The sequence below is a fragment of the Hydra vulgaris genome, chromosome 08 (assembly GCF_038396675.1).
Source record: "Hydra vulgaris chromosome 08, alternate assembly HydraT2T_AEP".
Taxonomy (NCBI): Eukaryota; Metazoa; Cnidaria; class Hydrozoa; order Anthoathecata; family Hydridae; genus Hydra; species Hydra vulgaris.
Window position 1 is genome coordinate 36,919,018 of NC_088927.1, and position 23,483 is coordinate 36,942,500.

The 23,483-nt window shown below is 30.3% G+C and overlaps 1 protein-coding gene across 2 annotated transcripts in view; it reads right to left on the bottom strand.

The window, feature by feature from the left end:
* LOC100204626 (ubiquitin carboxyl-terminal hydrolase 42) overlaps positions 1–23,483 on the bottom strand; it is a 182,965-nt gene that overhangs the window by 69,613 nt on the left and 89,869 nt on the right. For both annotated transcript variants that reach the window (XM_065803605.1, XM_065803606.1), the window contains exons 10-13: positions 16,408–16,485; positions 9,073–9,166; positions 8,164–8,982; positions 8,055–8,086 (exon numbers count right to left, since the gene is read on the bottom strand). In XM_065803605.1, coding sequence (XP_065659677.1) covers positions 8,055–8,086; positions 8,164–8,982; positions 9,073–9,166; positions 16,408–16,485 — 1,023 coding nt within the window. The remainder of the gene's footprint in view (positions 1–8,054; positions 8,087–8,163; positions 8,983–9,072; positions 9,167–16,407; positions 16,486–23,483) is intronic.

Sequence of the window (23,483 nt, forward strand, 5' to 3'; positions counted from 1 at the left end):
AAATTACTTGTGTTCCCTTTATATTTAGAAAGAAGTGCTTTAGTGTATTACGAAACCCTTCCTGCCCACATTAGGAACAATTTTCATCAGCTCAAGGAACTATTCCTACAATATTATGACAATGCAAACATGGCTTGGAACCATAAAATGGAGTTGTTTGGTTTTCACAGGATGCTGATCTTGCATCGTATATTAATACGTTAGATAAACTCAAAGATCTTGTTTTGATCAATCTTCCCCACATCCTGGACAAAACAGTTTTCATCACCCAGCCCCGAATCGAAAACACTGGGAATCTAACTCTCAAAACTTTTTTCCGCCTCATCGCAATTCCTTTTCGAATAGTGAGCCCCGCACTGAACGAATCTATCCGCCAAACAACATCCCAAGAAATAACCCGCATTCAGATAACTGAATTCCTCAGCGACACGCCAACACACTCGAATCGGATCCTGATGAGAACCCTGGTTCCGAAATCTGGGGTAAAGTTTTCTATTTTAGATTGATTATTTTTATGGACACTGGTGCTAAATATAGTATTTTAGATGAAACCGTCTTTAAAAGTATTAAAAAACAGGTTGATAAAAAACTACCTCACCGCAGTACTCTGAAAACGGCTAATGGAGCACAACTTCATGTCCTTGGAAAGATCTCATGTCCAATCAATATTGGAAGCAATGTATTTGAGCATGAAATGCTAATTGGTAAAAACTTAACCCATCCAGTAATTTTAGGATACGACTTTATGAGCCAATTTAAGGTCAGATTAGACTAAATTAGATTAAATTAAGGTCAGATTGTGAAAATCATCTGGTTAAATTCTGAGAAAAACTGAGTGTACCAATGATACGAGAACAAATCAACATCATCTTTAATCATAATAGAATCATGTGCAACACCAAGGGTTCAGCTAACCAAGTTAAGCTACATGTTGTAAATTCATCACCAAACTATATAAGAATCAAGTAATTGGGGTTGTTATTCCATTACCCACTAAGGCTATTGAAGAATACGACGTTAAATTTCCTGCCAAATTGATAGACTTATTAGAAGCAAAGGCTAACGCAGCTGGGTTGGACACTGAAGAAGGTCTTCAACTATTGACTTTACTAACAAACAAAAAAGATGTTTTCTGTCAAGGCTTACACGAAATTGGGCAAACTGATGTAACACAACACTTTATTGATACTGACAATGTTCAGCCGATCTGACAAAGAGCTTACCGTCTATCAGAATCTCAAAGGAAATTGCTGGGCAAACATATTGAAGAAATGCTAACAAATGATGTCATTGAACCGAGTATCAGTCCCTGGTCCAACCCGGTTGTCATGGTACCGAAGAAAGACGGAACTTTCAGAGTATGTATTGCTTACCAGCTAAATAACGTTACAAAGAAGGATACTTATCCACTCCCTCGAATTGATGAAAGCCTTGACATCTTACATGGTACAAAATATTTCTCTTCTTTGGATCTGTAAAGCGGATACTGTCAGGTACAGCTCGATAATGAATCTAAAGAGGAAACCGCGTTTATCTCACACAAGGGGTTATATCAGTTTAAAGTCCTTCTGCTTCAGTGAATGATGAACTATAAACTTCATGATCATCTATACAAAAACTGCATGCTTTATTTAGATGATATTTTAATATACTCAAAGACATACGAAGAACACCTGAAACGCATAGAAATGATAATTAAAAGCTATGCAACAAGCAGGATTAAAATTAAATATACTGAAATGTGCCTTCTGCACAAGTGAAGTAATTTTTTGGGCCATGTTAAAAGTATTTTTGGGCCATGTTATTAACTGAAACGGTATTAAACCAGACCCAAAGAATATCAAAGCAGCAAAGGATTATCCAGTACCCAAAAATATCAAAGATGTTCGAGCATTTATTGGCATGTCTAGCTCCTATAGAAGATTTATTAGAGGATTTTCATATATTGCTTTACCATTAAATAATTTATTAAAGAAAGACAGCAATTTTAAATGACAAATTGAACAGCAAAACAGTTTTGAACAACTCAAGGAATCCCTTACAACGTCACCCATTTTGGTTTTTCCAGACTTCTATCAGCCTTTCATTATATACTCCGATGCAAGTGGTGAAGCTATAGAATATGTCCTAGCGCAACTTAAAGGAGACTCCAAAAAAGTTATCCGTTACGGTGGACGTAACTTTACAATCACAGAGATTAAATATTCCACAATTGAACATGAAACATTGGCCGACGTTGCTGTAGTACAGAAATGTAGACCTTGTATTGGACCATAATTTACTGAAATGGCTAATGTCAATAAAAGATCTAACTGGTCGCCTAGCAAGATGGAGTTTAATGCTAAAAAGTTATGATTTTGAAATAGTACAGGTCAGGAAAAATGCATGGTAATGCCGATGGGCTATCAAGACACAGCTATGACACCATTGCAACAGTGACCATACCATGGTAGACCAATTGAGAAAGTTGTAAAAGAGCAACGCAACAATCCTTATTAGACCTATCTAGCTGCGTATCTATCCAAAGGATAAATTACCAGAAGACTTGCAAGAAACAAAGAAATTATTAGCGATAGAAGGAAACTATCTTTTAGATGAAAATAGATTGTTATTCCACCACAATTTACAGACACCAAAGTATCTCACCCAGTTAGTTGTGCCGCAATCATTAAGATCAGAGTTAATTATTTGGGCTCATGACAAACCATGTGGAGGTCACTTCGGATAACAAAAACCTAAAAGAAAATTAGACGCAACTACTTTTGGATGGGTATGCGCAATGACATTCAAACTTGGGTAAAATCCTGTACGACCTGTGCTCAAAGGAAAAGGAATCCAGTATCTAGCAAAGCACCTCTACTTCCAATTCCTGTTGAAGGCCCATGGGATGTTATAGCAGCAGATTGCTAGGGACCTTTTCCTTCTTCATTAAAAGGAAACCACTATATAGTTGTTTTTGGTTGCTTGTTCACTAAATATGTTGAAGCTTTTGCAGTTCCCACCATTGCGTCAAAATCAATTGCAGAGTTACTTGTAGACAATATTGTGTTTAAACAAGAGCACCAAGACGTTTTTTTGACAGATCGAGGTAGTAATTTTACTAGCAAATTAGTAAAAGAAGTGTGTGGAATATTAAACATAAAGAAATCTTTCACAAACGCTTATCAACCCCAAACAGATAGCTTTGTGGAACGTAGTTTTTTTTTTTTTTTTTAAATAATTCACCTCCCCAAAGCCAAGAAGGCCACTACAGATGAGGAGGCTACTTGTGGTTATCACCCTCTCTCAACTCTATAACTCCGAAACACGAACCTTGACAAACAAGGCCGCTGCGTGGAGAAACAAGTTGAGCGCGGTACTACCAGAGACGTGGTGGGAATCGAACTCGGAACCTCTCGCTTATGAAGCGAGCGCTCTACCACTACACCATTACGTATTAATCCTAGCTCAGAATTTTTTAATGTATGTGGCCTCCAACCAGCGAGATTGGGATGTTAATCTTCCCGCCGCTGTATATACGTATAATACTAGTATATCTGCTGGCACTGGAGAGACACCGTTTAGATTAACATACGACAGAGATCCTCTACTACCGCATGATACTACTCTGCTATCTAAGAACGATCCCTCTGACAACACTGATTTGCTCATCTAACAACTTCTAGCAGACCTACAATTAGCACAAAACCTCGCCAAAGAAAAGATTCAAAACGCCCAAACCAAAATGAAGTTACACTATGATCAATCAACTAAGGAGTATCCATTTCAGGTTGGAAAAAAGGTCTGGATTTACACAACCATTACAAAAAAGGGTCTAGTGAGAAAACTCACAAGCCCTTGGCATGGTCCATTCAGGTTAGTCGAGAAAACGCCACCTTTGAATTTCAAAGTAGAAAATATGAATAACAAAGAGCTTGCTACTCCAGCTTATGTGACTTGGTTTAAACAATATTTTGGCTTTAAAGGAAAACCAAAAAAAGAGATAATTTTAGACACTGATGTATACAATGAAGCAATGGAAGCAATAAAAGAATTTACTCTTGAAGGCAATAGTCAAAAACAAGTGACATTTGAAGGCCCAGAAACAAATAAAGTAGACAGCTCTCATAAAAACAAAAATGATGAATCAGCAATATTTATTATGGAAAAAATTGTTAACAAAAGGAAAAGAAATGGAAAAATCCTATACTTAGTCAAATGGCAAGGGTACCCGTCATCACAAAATACCTGGGAACCCGAAGAAAATATCTACGATAAACAGGTAATACAAAAATATTTAGAGGAAACAAATAAAAATTCACAAGTCTCCGCAATAACAATGGTCCAAGCAAGACAAAAAGATAAAAGATGACCTAAAGATTGATTGCCACAAAGATCATTTGTCGATGTATGGAAGATAATGTTACCTATTCTACCATTAATTATGCTCCTTCTACCTATGGTTACAACAGGACTATTCATAGGCGAACTATATGATTGTACTAAAGTGCAGCGGATTGGGATTTACCAACTACCCACAATCACTTCTTGTGCACATAATATGCACTCTTTAAATGACACTGTAAAAACGTTCATGGCAGATGTATACGCATATTGACCACAAACAACAACAATAACCTTATATTATTGCTATGCCGAAAAAGTCACCCTCACATACCAATCGAACTCCCTCAATCAAAAGTCAAAAGAAATTGAATCAAATAAAGTAGCGGTGACACAAGGAGAATGTATCTCAGCAATGAACACTAAAATTTATCCATATGGAGCATTACAACCAACTAGCCCCAAAACATGGAGAACTGTGGTTTTGGACAAGTTTCACTGCTTTTGGTTGCGCACAAAAACAGCAGAATATATACATTTTATTAAGAAAATATATGAAGGACAAATTACTGGATGGTCTGTAATAGTCGAACAATATTTCACCAAGAGCCCATACTACTATTTCATGCATTGATGTATGCCTGGTGAATGGCAGGTAATTGTCTGGAAAACCACTAAACATGATGAAGAAGTTATGAAAAAGTTAGGCACATACTCTATTGAGCTAATAGGAGAATTCATCCTAATCAGAAACCTAAAGGTTGGAGGTGCTTTAAATATATATTCTATACACTATAGCTAACGGAACAGAAAGGCAACTTACTTACTCTGGATAACAGAATGCTCTTAAAGGATCCCACGTTCCCAGAGGATATATTTCAGCAATACAAATCTGCTGCAGCTAATTATTCATAGAAATTAGGAAATGACTCTACGGCTATTCTAGAAGTAAATATTACCATCCCCAGAGAATGAGCATGATAAGTGCTTGGGAACAAATGTGCTTTATACAAACCGAAAGCTCCTGTATTCACTGATGTATGATTACTCAATTTCCAACAACACCAGCAAAATGAATACACCAACCCTCCGGTGTCACTGTTGAATTAGCAGGAGATGCGCTGTTGCTGTCAACGTGTGTAAATTATACTAAATATGTCATAAGCTATGCCCAGAAAATAGGGAATTTATGCTTTGAGCATTTCCCTATCACCATACCGAATTCAAATGTTACTTATTTTTTGGAAATTAGCAATAGGAAGCTAATAAGAACCATTCCTCAAATCCCTTGTAACCTCAGACCTAAACATACCTACTTACAAAATCCAAAACTAAACACCATGTATGAGGTATCTGCCTACGGAAGAGTTAAGATTGTTAAGACCCAGCTAGACGATATTTTGCCCATGTCAACCAAACCAATTCCCCGCATTCGAAGCTATAGCAAGGACATAGTAATCAATAAACCCCAACAACTCTCGCCGTATATAGTTTTACAACTAATGTCTAATTCTCACGAGACACTACAGACGTTAAAAACAATTGGTGAAACCAATGGAGGTGATGTTTTGTCAGGTATTGGTACGGCTTTAGGCAGTGCCCTACAAGCTATAGTAGGTGGAGGAAGCCAAATCATTAAAGCCATTGGTGGAGCCATTAAGAACTCATTGAATGGTGTTTCTGACTGGATGAAAAATTGGTTCAATCAATTGGTGTTGTTTCGTCCTCAGTATTGAAAGTCTATGGTAATGGCAGGATCTTTGACCAAGAGTCCTGGATGGGAATTGAGACGCCCCAACCACCATGAGTTTCCTACGGCGAAGATGTTTCCTATAGTTTATTACAATAATTTTTTATGTTGCTGTTTTGCAATGATGCTGTTTAGTAATGATTTTATGATGCTGATCTATTATGATGGATTTTTTGTGTTGCTGTTCTGCAATGATGCTGTTTAGCAATGATTTTTATGTTGCTGTTTTGCGATGACGCTGTTTAGCATAATGATTTTTATGATTTGTTCAGCAATGATTTTTATGATGATGTTTTATTACAATGATTTTTTATATTGCTGTTTTGCAATGATGCTGTTTAGCAATGATTTTTATGTTGCTGTTTCGTGATGACGCTGTTTAGCATAATAATGGGTTTAATTTTTGGGGTTGCTTTATGATACTGAATTATATGTTGATATCACGAGTTTTGATGATGTTGCTGTACAATAGTAATGCGTTTTTTTTTCTCAATGGAATCGATAAACATGTCGGTTTGCAGTGATGCAGTTTTTTAATAATATATTTAGTCCAGGGACGGACGTTTCCTAAATCTGTGAGTAATGTTACAAAGGTTGTAAAGAAACCAACCAAGCAGAACGCTTGAGTTAAGTAATGCATATAATGTTTGGCATAAACACCAAGAAATGATGTTCATCAAACAACTATTTTTATGAACTGGGATGCATCTAGCGTCCGAGAAATATATAAAATAGAGTTGCATATGGTAGTCGTGTAGAGATGGGAGTTGCATAGTGGTGCTCAGCGATAGTCGGTCTAGAGAGGGAGTTAGAGTTAGGGGAGTTGCATAGTGGTGCTCGATGAACAATCATATTTTACTATTATTTTATTATATGTATACGTTTTAATAATACTATATTCAGGAAACGATATCAAGTTCAGACTTATAGTTTGTATATATATTTAAATACAAGTTACCGCGTAATAAAATATATATATATATGTATATATATTTATATATATATATATTATATATATATATATATATATATATATATATATATATATATATATATATATATATATATATATATATATATATATATATATATATATATATATATATATATATATATATATATATATATATATATATATATATATATATTAGGGGTGGTACTAAAATTAACTTTTTTGAAAATGTCTGCTGACATCAATGTGTTCTATACAATAAAATAATACTGGATTTAAAAAATTTTTGAATAAAAAATATTTTTAGAATTGCCACAAGACCCTTAAACATCAAACCGGTCCTTAATATTATCAAAAATATAGTTTTTCAAAAGTATATCATGTTGGGTCTCAAAAAAAGCAAAAGAAGCAAAATTATATAAAAAATTTTAGATTTCAATTTTTAAAACTAAAAACTTAAAACTAAAAATATGCATTTTTACTAAATGTTTTTATTATAACTTTTTTTTCTAAACTTTTTTTATAAAATGATGATTATTTTTAAAATTTATATATAATTTCGCTCCTTTTGAGACCTAACATGATGTACTTTTAAAAAACTATTTTTTTGATAATATTAGGGACCTGTTTGATGTTTAAGGGTCTTGTGGCACCCATAAAAATATTTCTTATTCAAAAAATTTTTAAATTCATTATTATTTTATTATATAAAACACATTTAGGGGGTGTTAGCAGACATTTTCAAAGAAAGTTATTTTTAGCACCACCCCTAACATACATACATACATACATACATACATACATACATACATACATACATACATACATACATACATACATACATACATACATACATATATATATATATATGTATATATATATATATATACATATATATACATATATATATATATATATATATATATATATATATATATATATATATATATATATATATATATATATATATATATATATATATATATATTTGTGTTTTGAATGTAAAATGAACTTTAATATTATAATTACCACAGAATTCTTTCGTCTTAATGATTCCACACCTAAATTGACGTAAAAATAAATAAGAAACATTTTTATAAAATAAAGAAAACTAACTTATTTTAAAACAATAACTAGCCTTGATCTTTTTTTCGATCAAGATCTGGATCAGATGAATATTTATTAATGATTATTCTCTGGTGGATTGTTGCTTTTGTAATAGGTGACCAAACAGCAAACTTTTTTCGGTTGAAATATTTCCCATTAAAAAGTTTTAAACGATATGTAGGAGATGCTTTTGATTTCATTTTTTGGTTGTGTGCATCAGATAAAGGTAAAAATAAACTTTTTTTATTAAAAGAAACTTCAGTGGGTGTACTAACAGGGTTTTCTTTTGTCAAAAAAGTGTCTATATTTTTGTTAAAGTCTGAAGAATTACATTCATAAGTTTTGGAAGAAATATTTTTTATTGCTTGTCCATCCTCTGCAAGTAGCTCATCTTTTGCTGATTGCTCACCTTTAACTGATTTTGTATCTTTCAACTGTTTAGTATCTTGTAAAAAACTTTTCTGATTTACTGCTTGGTAATCGTGTACTTCATCATTTCTTGAACATTTTGGTGATGGCTCATTATTTATTCTTTCATCATTTAATGCTATTTTTTTTACTAATTGCTCATGGTTTATTTTATCTTTTACTGGTTGTTTACTTTTTATTGAATGCTCTTCTTTTACTGTGTTTCGATCTGAATAAACTGGAGAAGGAGAAGCACTTGAGTTAGAACTACTAGTATATGAATACGATTGATTTAAAAACTGCAGGCCACTATATTTCCTCTCTAATTGATTAGCTGAATATTTTTCTTTATCAATGGAAATTTGATATCGTTTTTCATTTTTGTTTCCATTCAAGTTCTTATGAGACAGATCATTTAAGTCATTCTTTTGAAGATCATTACCTGAGAAAAAAAGAATTTATAAACTTTAAACTTTGATTTAAACACTAACTTTGATTTAAAGAATAAACTATTAACATAAATATCACTTACCAGTATTCAGGTTAGAACAGCTCATGGTTGTATTTAGGTTAGAACAGCTTATGGTTGTAGTTAAGTTAGAACAGCTCATGGTTGTATTTCCATGCTTAAAAAATAAAATCATTAAAAAAGTAAAAAAGTTTATGAATTGTTTACATAAACAAGATTATTAAAAAAAAAAAAATTCTTTGAAGCTATAGAATTTTCTTTTTTTTTTAAATAATATATCTAATAAAAATTTGTATTTTTTTCTTGATCCTTTTAGCTTTTGATGATGATGATGATGATGATGATGATGATGATGATGATGATGATGATGATTATGTTCATGAGATTGATTGTGACAATCATGATGATATTTGTATATTTATTGTTAGCATTTGCAAATAATAGCTAATGCTAATAATTATATATATATACAATACTGGTCATAAGTTTAGAGCCACCTGTTTTTTTCATCATTTTGCGGCATAAGTATGGTGAGGTTAACATTATAAGCATAACAATGCATATAGTAATTTGACAAGGTACGAATCTATTGATATTCATGAATAATTGTGTATTAAACCAAATATAAATATTGATTTTCATGAGTTCTTTAATATTATAGCCAATTTTTGAACATTTTAACATATTTTGGTAACTTTATGATGTATTGGTATCAATGTTTTGGTTAATTCAGTTGTTATTTATGCTACTTTTTGGAATGTGAACACTAGTTAGATAATGTATTTAATGTTATTTTCGTTTTTATTTTAGAGTTTAAGTGAAAATATTTTCTGAAAAGGGCAAAGCTAAAAGCCATGATTCAACTGTTCGGGCCCAGGTGGTGGCTTTGAAGGAAATTAGTGGCTTAAGCCTAAATGATATAGCCACAAAATTGAAAAAAAGTCGCCATGCTGTACAAAATGCATATAATTTGGAATCAAATACATTCACGGACAAACCCAGACGTGGCCGTCCTAGAATGTCAACTTTACGTCAAGATAGAACATTAAAACGCCTGGCCCTAACAAATCGTCACCTTTCTTCCAAAATTTTGTCTCGACAGTGGCATGATGTTGGTGGACCTTTAATATCTTTAAAATCTGTTCGTTGTCGTTTGAATAAACAAGGTTTGAATGATCGTGTTGCTATTAAAAAGCCTTTAATCTCCAAAATTAATCAGCAGAAGTGTCTCAAATTTGCACACAAATTTTTGCATTTTAGTGTTACTGATTGGCAAACGGTGTTGTGGTCTGATGAGTCCAAATTTAATTTAGCTGGTAATGATTCTCGACGTATTTTCGTTTGGCGTCGTCAAAATGAATCATATAAACCGAAATGTTTGCAGGGAACTGTAAAGCATGGTGGTGGTAGCATCATGGTGTGGCGTTGTATGTCATCTTTTGGGCCGGGCCACTTGCATCAGGTGGAAGGAATCATGAATGGTGCCATGTATAGAGATATTTTGCGAAAGCATTTGCTACCTTCAGCAACAGCATTGTTTCCTGCAACTTTTCCATGGATCTTTCAGCAAGACAATGATCCTAAGCACACATCCAAAGTGGCTAAAGATTCTCTAGCTGCTAATGGTGTTCAAGTCTTGCACTGGCCACCCCAGTCACCGGATTTGAACCCCATAGAAAATTTGTGGGATGAAATTGATCGCCGCTGTGCAGGCAAAAGTGCTAGTAATAAACATGAACTTTGGGACTTTATTTCTGTTGCTTGGACTAGTATTACTGCTGTTAATTGCAAGAAGCTTGTTGACACTATGCCAGCCCGGTTGGCTGAAGTAATTAAAAATAAAGATGGACCAACTCATTATTAATATTTTAATACTCATTTTGATACTAAAATGTTATAACAATATACTTTTCATGTTTCAGTAATATATTATTTTGGCTTATGGCTTTATAATCTGCAAAAAACTAAAAAAAATGGGGTGGCTCTAAACTTATGACCAGTACTGTATATTATATATATATATATATATATATATATATATATATATATATATATATATATATATATATATATATATATATATATATATATATATATATATATACACTCCTAGTCGGCGCTTATGGGGACATGTTTTATTTGTTCCCATTTTTTCTTTTTCTATATATTTTTATCATAAATATAATCATTTTTTAATTTTTATCATATTTTTATTTTTATTTATACATATTTAAATTTATTTTTTTTATTATAAAAATGTTTTTTATATTTATTTTTATTTATTTATTATATATTATATTTCTTTTTTTTTTCAGCTATTTAAAAATATGATTAATTACAGTAATATAACCATACTTAATCCTTGCGGTAACCCTAACCCTAAGCCTGACCTTGATGCTGATTCAAACCAAACCTTCAGTTGATGTAAGATTACTCTCACTGCGAGTCAGGCTATTTGATAGTTGATGTATGTACTTTTACTTCTCTATAAAAGTTGTTTACAGGGACATTTTTTTACAAAAAAACGATGCTTATGGGGACAAAAAATTAACAGGTACACTAAAATGTCCCCGATAATGTAAATGTCCCCATAAGTGTTTTTTTTTGTAAAATCTGTCCCCATAAGTGATATTATAGGTGTGTGTGTATCTATATATATATATATATATATATATATATATATATATATATATATATATATATATATATATATATATATATATATATATATTTGACCTGTGGCCGGGTTTAGTAAATAATAGTTGGGGCTGGAGCCAGGATTATGATCGGGGCTGCATAAACATTGATGCATTCTAAAAATATATCATTATTATTTGAAATTTATGTTTTTATACATTCTTTGCTTTTTATTGCTCTTCTTTTCAAGACTGCATTTTTTTAAACATTTTTTTATTTATGATTATATTGACCAAACCCTTTCTCTTTATCTCTTTGCCAATATTGTTGTTATTGGTGACTTTAATGCTCATCACTCTGAATGGCTTAGCTCTAACCCCGCTGATCCTGCTGGCATTAAATGTCATAACTTCTGTATTTCTCAATCTCTTACTAAAATAATTTTTTTTTTGAGTAAGAGATTGAGAAATACAGAATAGTTTTTTTTAAGTTCGTGTTTTGTATTTTCTGGACAATCCTAATCACTAATCTTTGCCTCTTGATTTGTATTTAACTTTAGCTTGTGTTCAATTTCTCATCGTTTTCCTTTAGGTGCATGTACTTCTTTTTCAGACTCACATATTATTGCACTGTTTGCTGCTGTCTTAAAGGTGATTGGGATTCTTTTCCTGATTTAATTTATCACAGCCCTTGGGATGGTATCTTTTATCTTTCCATTGATAAATATGCCTCCAATGTAATCTCCTGGATTCAAACAGGTCAAGCTTTTTGCCTTTTTATTATTGCAAGAAAGCAATGTAAAAAAGTGCTGTCTTATGCTAAGCTCCATTATTCCCAGTTTACTAAATCTTATTGAGAAAGTTTTACAGACTTTTGAAAAAACTTCAACATTATGAACCAAAGAGGAACATTTTGTCTTTAATTCATGGGTCTGATTTTATTAACTCAAAAATAAAGCAGAACTATTTGCAAACAACTTTTCATCTGATTTTACTCTTGAATCTAATGGCCTTACTCCTCCTACTATTGTTAGACATTTAAAGTTATTTCTCAATTTAAATCATTTATGGCTTATGTTGCAGACATTACAGTTATGACATTCCTGTCATAGCCTCACAAAAGGTTCTCAAGAACAGTCTTAAATTCTCTCTAAACTATTTAATAAGTGCTTGACTGAATACTTTTTTTGTGCCTGCAGGAATATGACATCTGTAGTTCCAATTTTTAAAAACTCTGGAGAACACTCTGACTCAACTCAACTTTTAACTATCGTCCAATCAGCCTTCTCTCTATTATTAGCAAGGTCTTTGAGTCTTTACTAAACAAATTTCTGACATTCTATCGTGGATCAAATATTTTAATCGTATAAATATATATATATATATATATATATATATATATATATATATATATATATATATATATATATATATATATTTATACAATTTAAAATATTTATATATTTATATTTAATTACATATATATATATATATATATATATATATATATATATATATATATATATATATATATATATATATATATATATATATATATATATATATATATATATATATATATATATATATATATATCAGCATGGAAAATAACGTCTGGTCAACAGTCAACAATCGGCCAAAACGACTAAAATTGCTTATTTGATCTACCAAAATGAATTTATGCCAGTCATGGTTGACTGGTCAAAAAAAAATCTGAGTTTTGAAAAAAGAGGACAAATAATCAGAATGTAATTTGGAAGATACTTTTACTAAAATTTTATAAAATCATTTAAATTTTGAAAATGCGTTTAAAATGGTTTTATTGTTTATGATATGAAACTTAAATTCGCTTTGATTAGGAATATTATATATGACGTAAACACTTATTTAAGATTACTCTCATTTTAATGGAGGTGAAAATCTTTTTATTCATGAGTGATTAAAGTTTGAACTTACTTTGTTATTTTAATAAAAATATTTATTATATTTTTTTATTAATAATATAGTATATATTAATAACTGTAATTAACTAAGAACACTTTTTCTTTAAACTGTACTTAGTCACTTTATTTTTTGTTTTTTAAATCTTTTTATTTTCTCTTAAGATTTTTCCGCAAATTGCAATAATTGAATGAATATATGAATAAATAATTTATAGATAAATTTAAAATTACTAATTGCACGTTAGCACTTTTTTTCTATGAAAGGATTTTTTTTTTAAATATAGATATTTAGTAAAAATCTGGTTTTGTATAACAGTAATTTTTATATTAGTTTTTTTTATATTGTCATCTTAGTACTAAGTATTAGTTTAAATAATATCACAAGATCTGGGCACGAGAGTTAATAATATTATTATTAAGTAATTAACATTACCAATTTTTAAAATGATTTGAATGAGCAGAGATATGGAATGTGAAATTATTTTTTTAACATCGTTGACTTTGATTATTATTTGAAATTGTTGTACATAACGCAGAAAATGTTTCCCTCTAAATATGCTTTTGTTGTTGTTGTTGTTGTTTTTTTATTATTTTTTTTATTTGACTATTAAAAGTTTAACTTTTCATTTTTCAAAAATTTTTCATTTTTGTTTTCCCATAGCTTTTTCTGCCAATTGCAAAATTATTGCAATGAATAAATTATTTTTAAATAAGTTTAAAATTATCAATAACACGTTTGCACTTTTTTTTTTTATCAATTAAAGAACCAGGTGAAACATATATTTGAAAATACATTTTTAGTTAAAACTTTGTTTAATGTAACATAATTAATTGTTATAGTAGCATTTCATAAAACGATTTCTTTTAGTAATCAGTTAAAATTTTTTTAATATTTTATAAAAATTATTTGATATTTTTTAAAAACTGATTACTTTAAAAAAATAATTTTTTCAAATTAAATTACTTGGATATAATCAAACTTTCTTTTTTTAATTAAATAAAAATCTGTGTGCGCAAGAGTTGTTTTAAACTACCTACTATTTTAAACTAACATAGACTATTACTTAAACTATTATTTTAAACTAACATAAACTATTATTTAAACTATTATTTTAAACTAACATCAGCTGGTAATTTAATGCTAATTATTTGTGTTTCCATACAGTGGGCGGCCAAATTATTAGTTACAGTTTGTTTTTTCACAAAAGCTACACTTAAACATTGATTTTAAATGATGAATTTGCTTCTACTCTTACATTCTTAAAGATTTTAATACCAATAATAGTTTTTTACATCTTTTTTATGAAGTTGTAACATTTGTAAATAATTGTGGCAATCTTTAGCAATGATAAGCTAGAATATGCAAAAACTTGGGAAATATGTCTTTTTGCATATCCTTTGCAAAATTATTATTTGCGTGACAATGCATGCATAATAAATGAAACTTTTGTCAACTGTTTGGTGTTTTTGTGACTCTGACTCATTTTTATACATCCATTAGTAATTTTAACTAAAAATATTTGAACCTTAGTGCCTAAAAAAGGGAAAAGCTAAAGATATATCAAACAAAAAAACTTCAGTAATATCTGCTTCATTAAAACATTAAAATCACTCCCAAAGAAAAATTGCAAACTTAGTTAAAGTTTCTGTGATGACAGTAAGCAGAATTTAAGGTAAACTTGATTAAAAAAATACCTGTCGTCAGCAATAAAATTAAAACGCTTAACTTAGGCTAAACAACATCAACATATCTCTGCTGAAGATTGGGAAAATGTAAGTAAATACTTATTTAACTGTTTATTATAACAGCATTTCTGATTAAAACATTTATATGAGTTTTTATATTATTATTTTTATTTGTTTTCAGGTGTGTTTTACAGATGAGTCCCAATTTGAAATATTAATGGATAATTTTTCTTTTGTTAGACAAAGGAAAGAAGATAAATATAACCCAGACGATGGAGACGGTACAACACCCTCTAAAGGTGATGGTGTGATCATTTGCAAGTGATAAGGGCAGTAGCCTTCTTTATATAAAGGGATGAAAAACCAGGATAAATATAAAAAAGTATTAGCTACCAAATTATTTCCTCAGTTACATGATTGGTTTCCTGATCCATACAAATGCATCTTTATGCATGATTCTGCTTAATGCCATAAAGCTAAATCAGTGACAAGATATTTAGAGTCAAAAAATGTTACTGTTTTACCACAGCCTGGCAATTCTCCCAACTTAAACCTAATAGAGAACACCTGGGAACTTTTAAAGCAGATAATTAGGCACGATACTTAAACCAACAAAAAAATTCTCATAGATTCACAAATTAATCCCTGGCATAGTGATCAGGAATTAAAAGCAAATGTAAAGAATTGCATCTAAAGTATGCCAAGAAGGATATAATATTAGGATTTTATATTAGGATTTATATAAAAATTTAACATAAGAATACGTAAAAAAGCTTATAATTGTAATATGATATTTTTTGCAAATGTAACTAATAATTTGGTCGCCCACTGTGTGTGTGTGTGTGTGTGTGTGTGTGTGTGTGTGTGTGTGTGTGTGTGTGTGTGTGTGTGTGTGTGCGTGTGTGTGTGTGTGTATATGTATATGTATATATATTTATATATACAATACATATCACCATTTAATATTATCTTGATTACCATTATCCTGATTCATACAACCTTCAACTTTTAAAATATTCTGTCAACTGTTTTCTAGTATTTCCCAACTTAATAGTGGTTGCTTGCAGCCTTGTTGGGAGTTAGTTAAAAAAAATATATTAGCATTATTATTACTCACAATTGTAACTAAATACCTTTATACCATCTTTTTTAATATAAAAGAGAAGATATGCTTGCGCATTAAGAACAGTTTGAATTCCAACCTGACAAACCTAAAAAAAATTATAAAACTTATTAACCACTGCTATTTAATACCAAGGCCTTTTAATTGCAGAAAACATAAAAAAAACTGGAGACAGATTAGTTCTGAACACTTTGTGAAAGGTTGTTCGCGCAGTTTATGTAGATTTTTACTAAAAAAATAAATTAGTTCCTATGACAGAATTGATTATGCCTTTTAAGTGTTGCTTAAAGTGAATGCTTTGAAGTGTTACTATTTGCTCTACTAATTATTTAACTGACAAAAAAAATTGTGCTGTTTACAGATTACCAAATGCACTTATTGTCTTTTAAATTTCAAAACAAAAATGTTTATGGTAAGGAGGGATCCTCTACTCCTCCATCTATATTTCAATGTATTAAGTTCAGCCTTATACCAACTGCACCACCAAAACCAAGAATTACAGCTTCAACTACTTCCAGTGCAAGAAATGAACAAACTGACCAAGTTGATTTAAAGAGCCATGGAAATTTATATAGCCATGGACAAATTGCATAATAATAATGTGGATATTATGTAGCCAAAAAAAAAAAAGATTTACTGAAGTTAACAATTGTCTGTAAATGTAATGTAAAAACTAATTTTCAATCAACTTAGATTTTACAGTGGTCTACACCAAAGTAAAATTTGTTTTGTTAAATTATTATCTTATAAAATTGTTTTAAAAAATTATTTTATTGATTTTTTTTATCTGTATTTTTTATTAGGTTCACTAAAATTACTGAATCTTACTTTTAACTTAAAATATGAGAAGTATCATTGTGGATGCTTATGTAATGTAACAAGTTTGTCAAAAAACCATATAGTGATCCTCAAGGGAATTCCGGGAACGGTAATTCCCGGGAATCTCGTTAGTTAATTCCCGTTCCCATTCCCTTTTTTTTTTTCAGAGAAATTCCCAGGGAATTTTTTTTAAATACAAATATGTTGATTATCATTTTTTAAAGGTATATTTAAAGTTTATAGTTGTAATTGCAGGTATAATTAAAATTTAAAACTTTTTTTATACCTGGAAATACACTTTACAGGTGTTAAAAAAGTTTTAATCTTTAAATATACCTGCAATTCTATGTATCAAAATGAATCTTCATAAATTTTACTCTAAAGTCTACCTGCAGTTGGTGGTGCAATTATTGCAATATAAAAACGTGTAAAATTAAAAAGTAATTAGTTATTCAATATTTTTTAAAGCGTAAAGTGCATTGTGCAAGTTTTTTTAAAAGAAAGTGAAAAAGTTATTTTCGACAAATTATCAAAGTTAAATATAGAACATATTATGTTATTTCTTTTTCTAAATCTTTTTCTTTTTATTTCTTTACTTTTTTCTTTATTTCTTTTTTCTTCATATCTTATCTTTTAATTTTAAATAGCATGTCTTTTGTATGGAAGCACTTCAAAAGGGAAACGGGCAACAAAGATAAAGCACGCTGTGACGTAGACTTGGGCAATCGAAAGTCTAGTGCTGTTCTCAATTGTGCTGGAGGTTCAATGAAGGGTTTGATAGAACATCTAAAGCGTGTTCATCAGATACTTGATCCATTGAAATCTAGACAGACAACTAGCAACCAAGCTCAACCAAGCACAAGGAGCACTGACAATCCTCCAGTAAAGAGGCAAAAGCTGATGACAGATTTTACTAGAGCATCATTTGAGGAAACCATTTCTAAAGAAGCTGCTTTAAATGGATTGAACTTCGAACAGATTGTCAACTCAGATTTAATAGCAGAGCATGTGAAAGAGAAGTTTCCAACGAAAAACTTCCCAAAGAATGGAACTGGTGTTGCAAAGATTGTTAGAGGTTTTCATGAAGACATCAAGGCTAAAATAAAATTGTGGATTCAAACTCAACTGGCTGAAGGAAATTTCTTTTCAACAACCCTTGATGAATGGACTTCTACTGCAGGGCGACGTTTCTTGAACATTAATCTTCATTATTTTGAAAATGGTGTTGATAAAGAAATCAATTTGGGCATGGTTCCAATTTATGGAAGTGCAACTGCCCTTAACGCGTCACATGATAGAGCCAAAAATATTTATCCTCGAAAATATCACCAAAATTTTTTACAACCGAAAAATTTAGAACCAAAAAGTATAGTTTCATTGCAGGATTGAATTACAAAATCCTTTCTTGCGGCGAAAGTTTTAGAACCAAATTTTACAACTGAAAAAATTTGGATCGAATTACAAAATCCTATCTTTTTTTATTTTAATTTAATTTAAAAACTTTATTTCACGACTTTCGATCGAAAATTCGATTGAAATTATTTTGGTTCTAATTTTTTTCGTGAATATTTTCGGTTGTGTGGTAATTTTCTCATATTTGGTTCTAAATTGAAATTTACAATTCGGTTGAACCATAGGACGCTGCTCTTAACATCAAAAAACTAGTAAGTTGATATTATAATTTTTTTCTTTTTTTAGGTTTCTAATCATTTTATTTTTTATTTTCTTATTAAGAGTTCGAAGCAAGATTGATGGAATTTGGCTTGGATCCAGAGAAACACATTGTTGGCACTTCTGGTGATGGTGCGAGCGCTATGATATCATTTGGTTCTATGATCGCATCAGAATACGTCCAGTGCAGCGATCATGGAACTCATCTGGGTGTTACTAAAGTTCTTTATCTAAAGAAACAGTCAGCAGATGCTCCAGTGGATGAAGACGATGTCTTTTTTGTTGAGTGTGGAAATAAAGATGAACCTGATGAAGATGTACCTGATGCCAGCAAGGACACAGAATCAGACGATAAAGAGGAAGCTGATTCACTTCAAATGGTTTTCGCTTATCAATCAACGATCACCAAATTGAGAAAAATCATGAGCCTCTTCCATCGATCATCGGTCAAAAATGAAGTTCTTCAAAAATTTGTTAAGAGGATGAACAACGGGAGAGAACTTAAGCTGAAGTTAGATTCAAAGACTCATTGGGGCAGCCTTCATGATGCTTGCGAAAGGTTCTTGAAGTTACTTGGACCTGTGAAGAAAGCTCTGAACCACAGGAAGATTGACAAAACCTACTTATGGGCAGATATCGACTCAAAAAAATTGGAGGAGCTGGTAGAAGTTCTGAGTCCAGGGAAGTTGGCAATTCAATTCTTGTCAAAGAAATCAGTAAATCTCATCGATTGCAACACAACTATCAAGTTTCTCTTGGACAATTCAGAAATGCATAATCATCAGCTCTCGCAGGATATCTTCTTGGCTATCAAAGAGAAAACCAACAAACGCAGACATGACGTTCATCAATCACTCATCCTTTACTTGCACAACATCAACAGCATCAATGGGCCAAATCACTTTGCTACATCGACTGTTGCAGCTATGAGCAAACTTGCAGTGAAACTGATGGAAAGAATCTTCTACTGAAAATAATGATTGTGTGGAACAACCTGAACAGCAAGAAGAACCATCAGCATCAACATCACAGCAGGTTCAAAGAAGTTTAGTTGAGCAACTGACACTTGCCTTGAAAGCTTCAAGAGAGGTCACCAAAAAGGAGGCGGGCAAAGTTATTGACTGCAAAAAAGAGTGACAGATGTATGCGAAGACAAAAGTACGCTCACCAACTCTGGATAGACTTTTCGAGGGACTGAAGACAATACAAGCAGCATCAGTAGCTGCAGAACGTCATTTTTCAGAAGAAAATATTCTTGTGAGCAAAGTTTGCAAATATTCTTGTGAGCAAAGTTCGTCTTTGTGATGAGAACATCAATGCTATTTCTTTTCTTAAATGTTATTTCCGAAATAAATTAATAAAGTAGTTTTAAACATAAATTTTGAGTTCTTTGTATTGTTTTTTTGTATTTTTTTATTAAAAACTTTCAGGTTTTAGAAAGAAAAAGAATATTTCAAAGCTTATTCCTGGTAACGGTAGTTCCCGAGAATGAGCTTTTTCATTCCCGATATTCCCGAAATTGAAATTCCCGGGAATCTGAGGACCACTAAAACCATATAACTATTTTAAACCAATAGTCAAATTTGGTAGAAGCTTTAAGATAAGATAAATGTTAAACAAATGATAGAAACAAACATTATTTGTAAAAATATTTATATTTTATTAACTACAATTAAATTAAGAGATAATAAGAAATACAAAAGGAAAATATATATTATTAAAGATTTAACAACTGCTAAAAGACAAGCAAGGAAATCAATAATACAAGAACGAAATAACTTAAACAGCTCTGAGAAAGTAATAAACTAAAATATTATATTAAGAAGTGAAACTTGGTTTAATGACAGTTCTAATATTAGTGTTAATAAGTGTTACAATGTAAACAGGAAAAACAAAGAGGGTGGTGGCATTGCAATATATTTCAAAAATAATTTAATAACTAATTTCAATTGAATAAGTTTGATGCTCACTAATTATTTGAGCTGAAAATATTTTGATAGAGTGAGACCCGATCATCTGAATAGTTTATTTAAAAAAAACCATACAATTAACCATATAATAAGTAATACAAAAAATGATATTGACTGCAATAAGTACTCAAAACTTATTATCGTAGGGGATTTTAATTATCCAGAGATACAATTGAATGGTGATGGATCAACAATACTTAAATCGAACTGTAAAAAGAGTACTATTTTTATAGACAACTTGAACGATAATTACATTCAACAGTATGTATATGAACCAACATTCCAAACCAATCTCTTTAAACCAACAAATACATTGGATTTAATTCTATCTAACAATTATGAAAACTTGGGTGACTTGCAAATACACCCACAATTGGGCAAATTAAAACAAGCTCATTATATACTAAAATAGAAAATGGATTTTGATAACAAATCAGCAAGATCTACAATATAATGGAAAAATGTTCAAGTATGCTAATCAAGATTATGAAAAACTAAACCTAGCTTTTTCTATTATTGATTTGAGATTTATTTCAGATAATAGTTTTATGGACAAATGCTACAAAAAAATTATAATAAAGTATGATAATTTATGCAATACTTTTATATCTAAGAAACCTTCAGTTCAAAAATAATTTCTGGCTCTTACCAAACATTCCTGAAAATATTAAAAAAATGATAAAATTAAAGTTTAAGCTGTGGCACTGACTTAGAACTTTAAAAATAATCATTTACTAAATGAATATAAATTAGAAGGATTAGAAGGATGATACCAAGATCTATAAAAAAATTTACAACTGAATATGAAAATCAACTATTAAATAAAATCAAAACCAATCAAAAAGTTATTTTATTTTAGTCAAAACTAAACAAAGAAGATTACCCATAATACAATTAATAAGAGACAACAATAACATAGTTACTGAAAAAAAAGTCATTGTAAATCTATTTAATAACTATTTTTAATCAGCTTTTGTGAAAGAAAATAACAATGAGTTGCCTTATTTCGATAGTAATGTTAATGAAGTGTTAAACTGGAATTGGAATGATGCAATTACTAAAACATTAATTTTCAGAGTACTAATGAAAATAAATCTCTAGGAACTGACGAAGTTAGTCCATATGTTCTAAAAAAAAGTTCCACATAAACAATTAATTAAAAAATCAGCAGCCTATGGCATTAAAGGGAGTTGCCAGCTTGGATCAAACACTTTTTAATTGGTAGAAAACAAAAAGTAATTATGGGTTAAAATATATCTAATAGGTGTGAAGTATTTAGTGAAGTGCATTAAGGCTCTGTATTAAGGTTCACTTCGTTTTATTATATACATAAATGATTTACCTAACCTGCTAACTTCTGAATGCAAATTATTTGCTGATGACAGCAAATTAACTTTAATTAATGATAATAATGAAATCGTTTTAAAAGCAGCAAATCAACTTCAAAAATGACATTAATAAAGTAATAAACTGGCATAATATCTGGGAATGAAACTCAAAGAAGAAAAATGTAAAATCATGCACATTGGTACTAAAAGTATATCATACAAGTATAGCAATACGACACAGATGAAAGTTACAAAATTAAAGAAACATTATTAGAAAGAGAGTTATATATTTATAGGTATATTTAAATCAGCTGATCTAAAATGGTAGAGTTATATCAGCTGATAATAAATGGCATGAGCAAGTAAAATCAGTAGTCGCTAAAGTGCAAAGGTCTCTGAGTTTAATAAAATGAACTTTTACTTGTTTAAATTTGGACATTTTATTTAGGAAATAATCTAGTTAAATTTTACACTAGTGAGACCTTATCTTGAATATTCAGTAACAGTTTGGAACTTAACTCTAATCAATGATATAGTAGAACTTGAAAAGGTTCAAAGAAGAGCTGCAAAACTCATTCCAGATCTCAAAAACCTTCCATATAAAGATAGACTACAGGAACTAAATTTAACAACTTTAGAAAATTGCAGAACTAGGAAGGGTTTCATATACCAATATAAAATATTAAATGGGGTACCTTGATACAAACTACGAGCATCATTAAAAAAGTAATCAATTGCTCTAAATTCATTTTGTGTTTGATTTGTAAAATTAATTTTCTTTTTTATATTATTTTGACAATAATTAAAAAAATTCGCTATTGAAATTATGGGTTTCTTAAACAATTTTGTCTAAAACAGCAGTCTTCTCCATTTAGCCAGCGCTTTTACACTCAAGTCTTTTCGCGCTTGCCCACACGCCCACAAAAACTTTAGTAAACGTAATAAAAAGGGCATGCCAAAAAAATAAATAAAGTTTTGTTTTAAATTGCAACAAAAAATTTTTTTGTTCATTTGTTCAACTTTTATGAAAAATGATTTTTTTCACTAGTTTTCTTTTTAAATTATTTTATCTAGTAATTATTCAAATTATTTTATCTAGTAATTATTCAAATTATTTTATCTAGTAATTATTCAAATTATTTTATCTAGTAATTATTCAAAGCATTCTTTTGACTATTTTTATTTTAATTTAAACAGCAGAAAAAAATGAATTTTTTAAATCGCGTAGGCTAACTTAAAAAAGACCATCCTGCTAGATCGTTTTTGTGCGCTGGCATTAGTTCATTCAACAGTTGGAC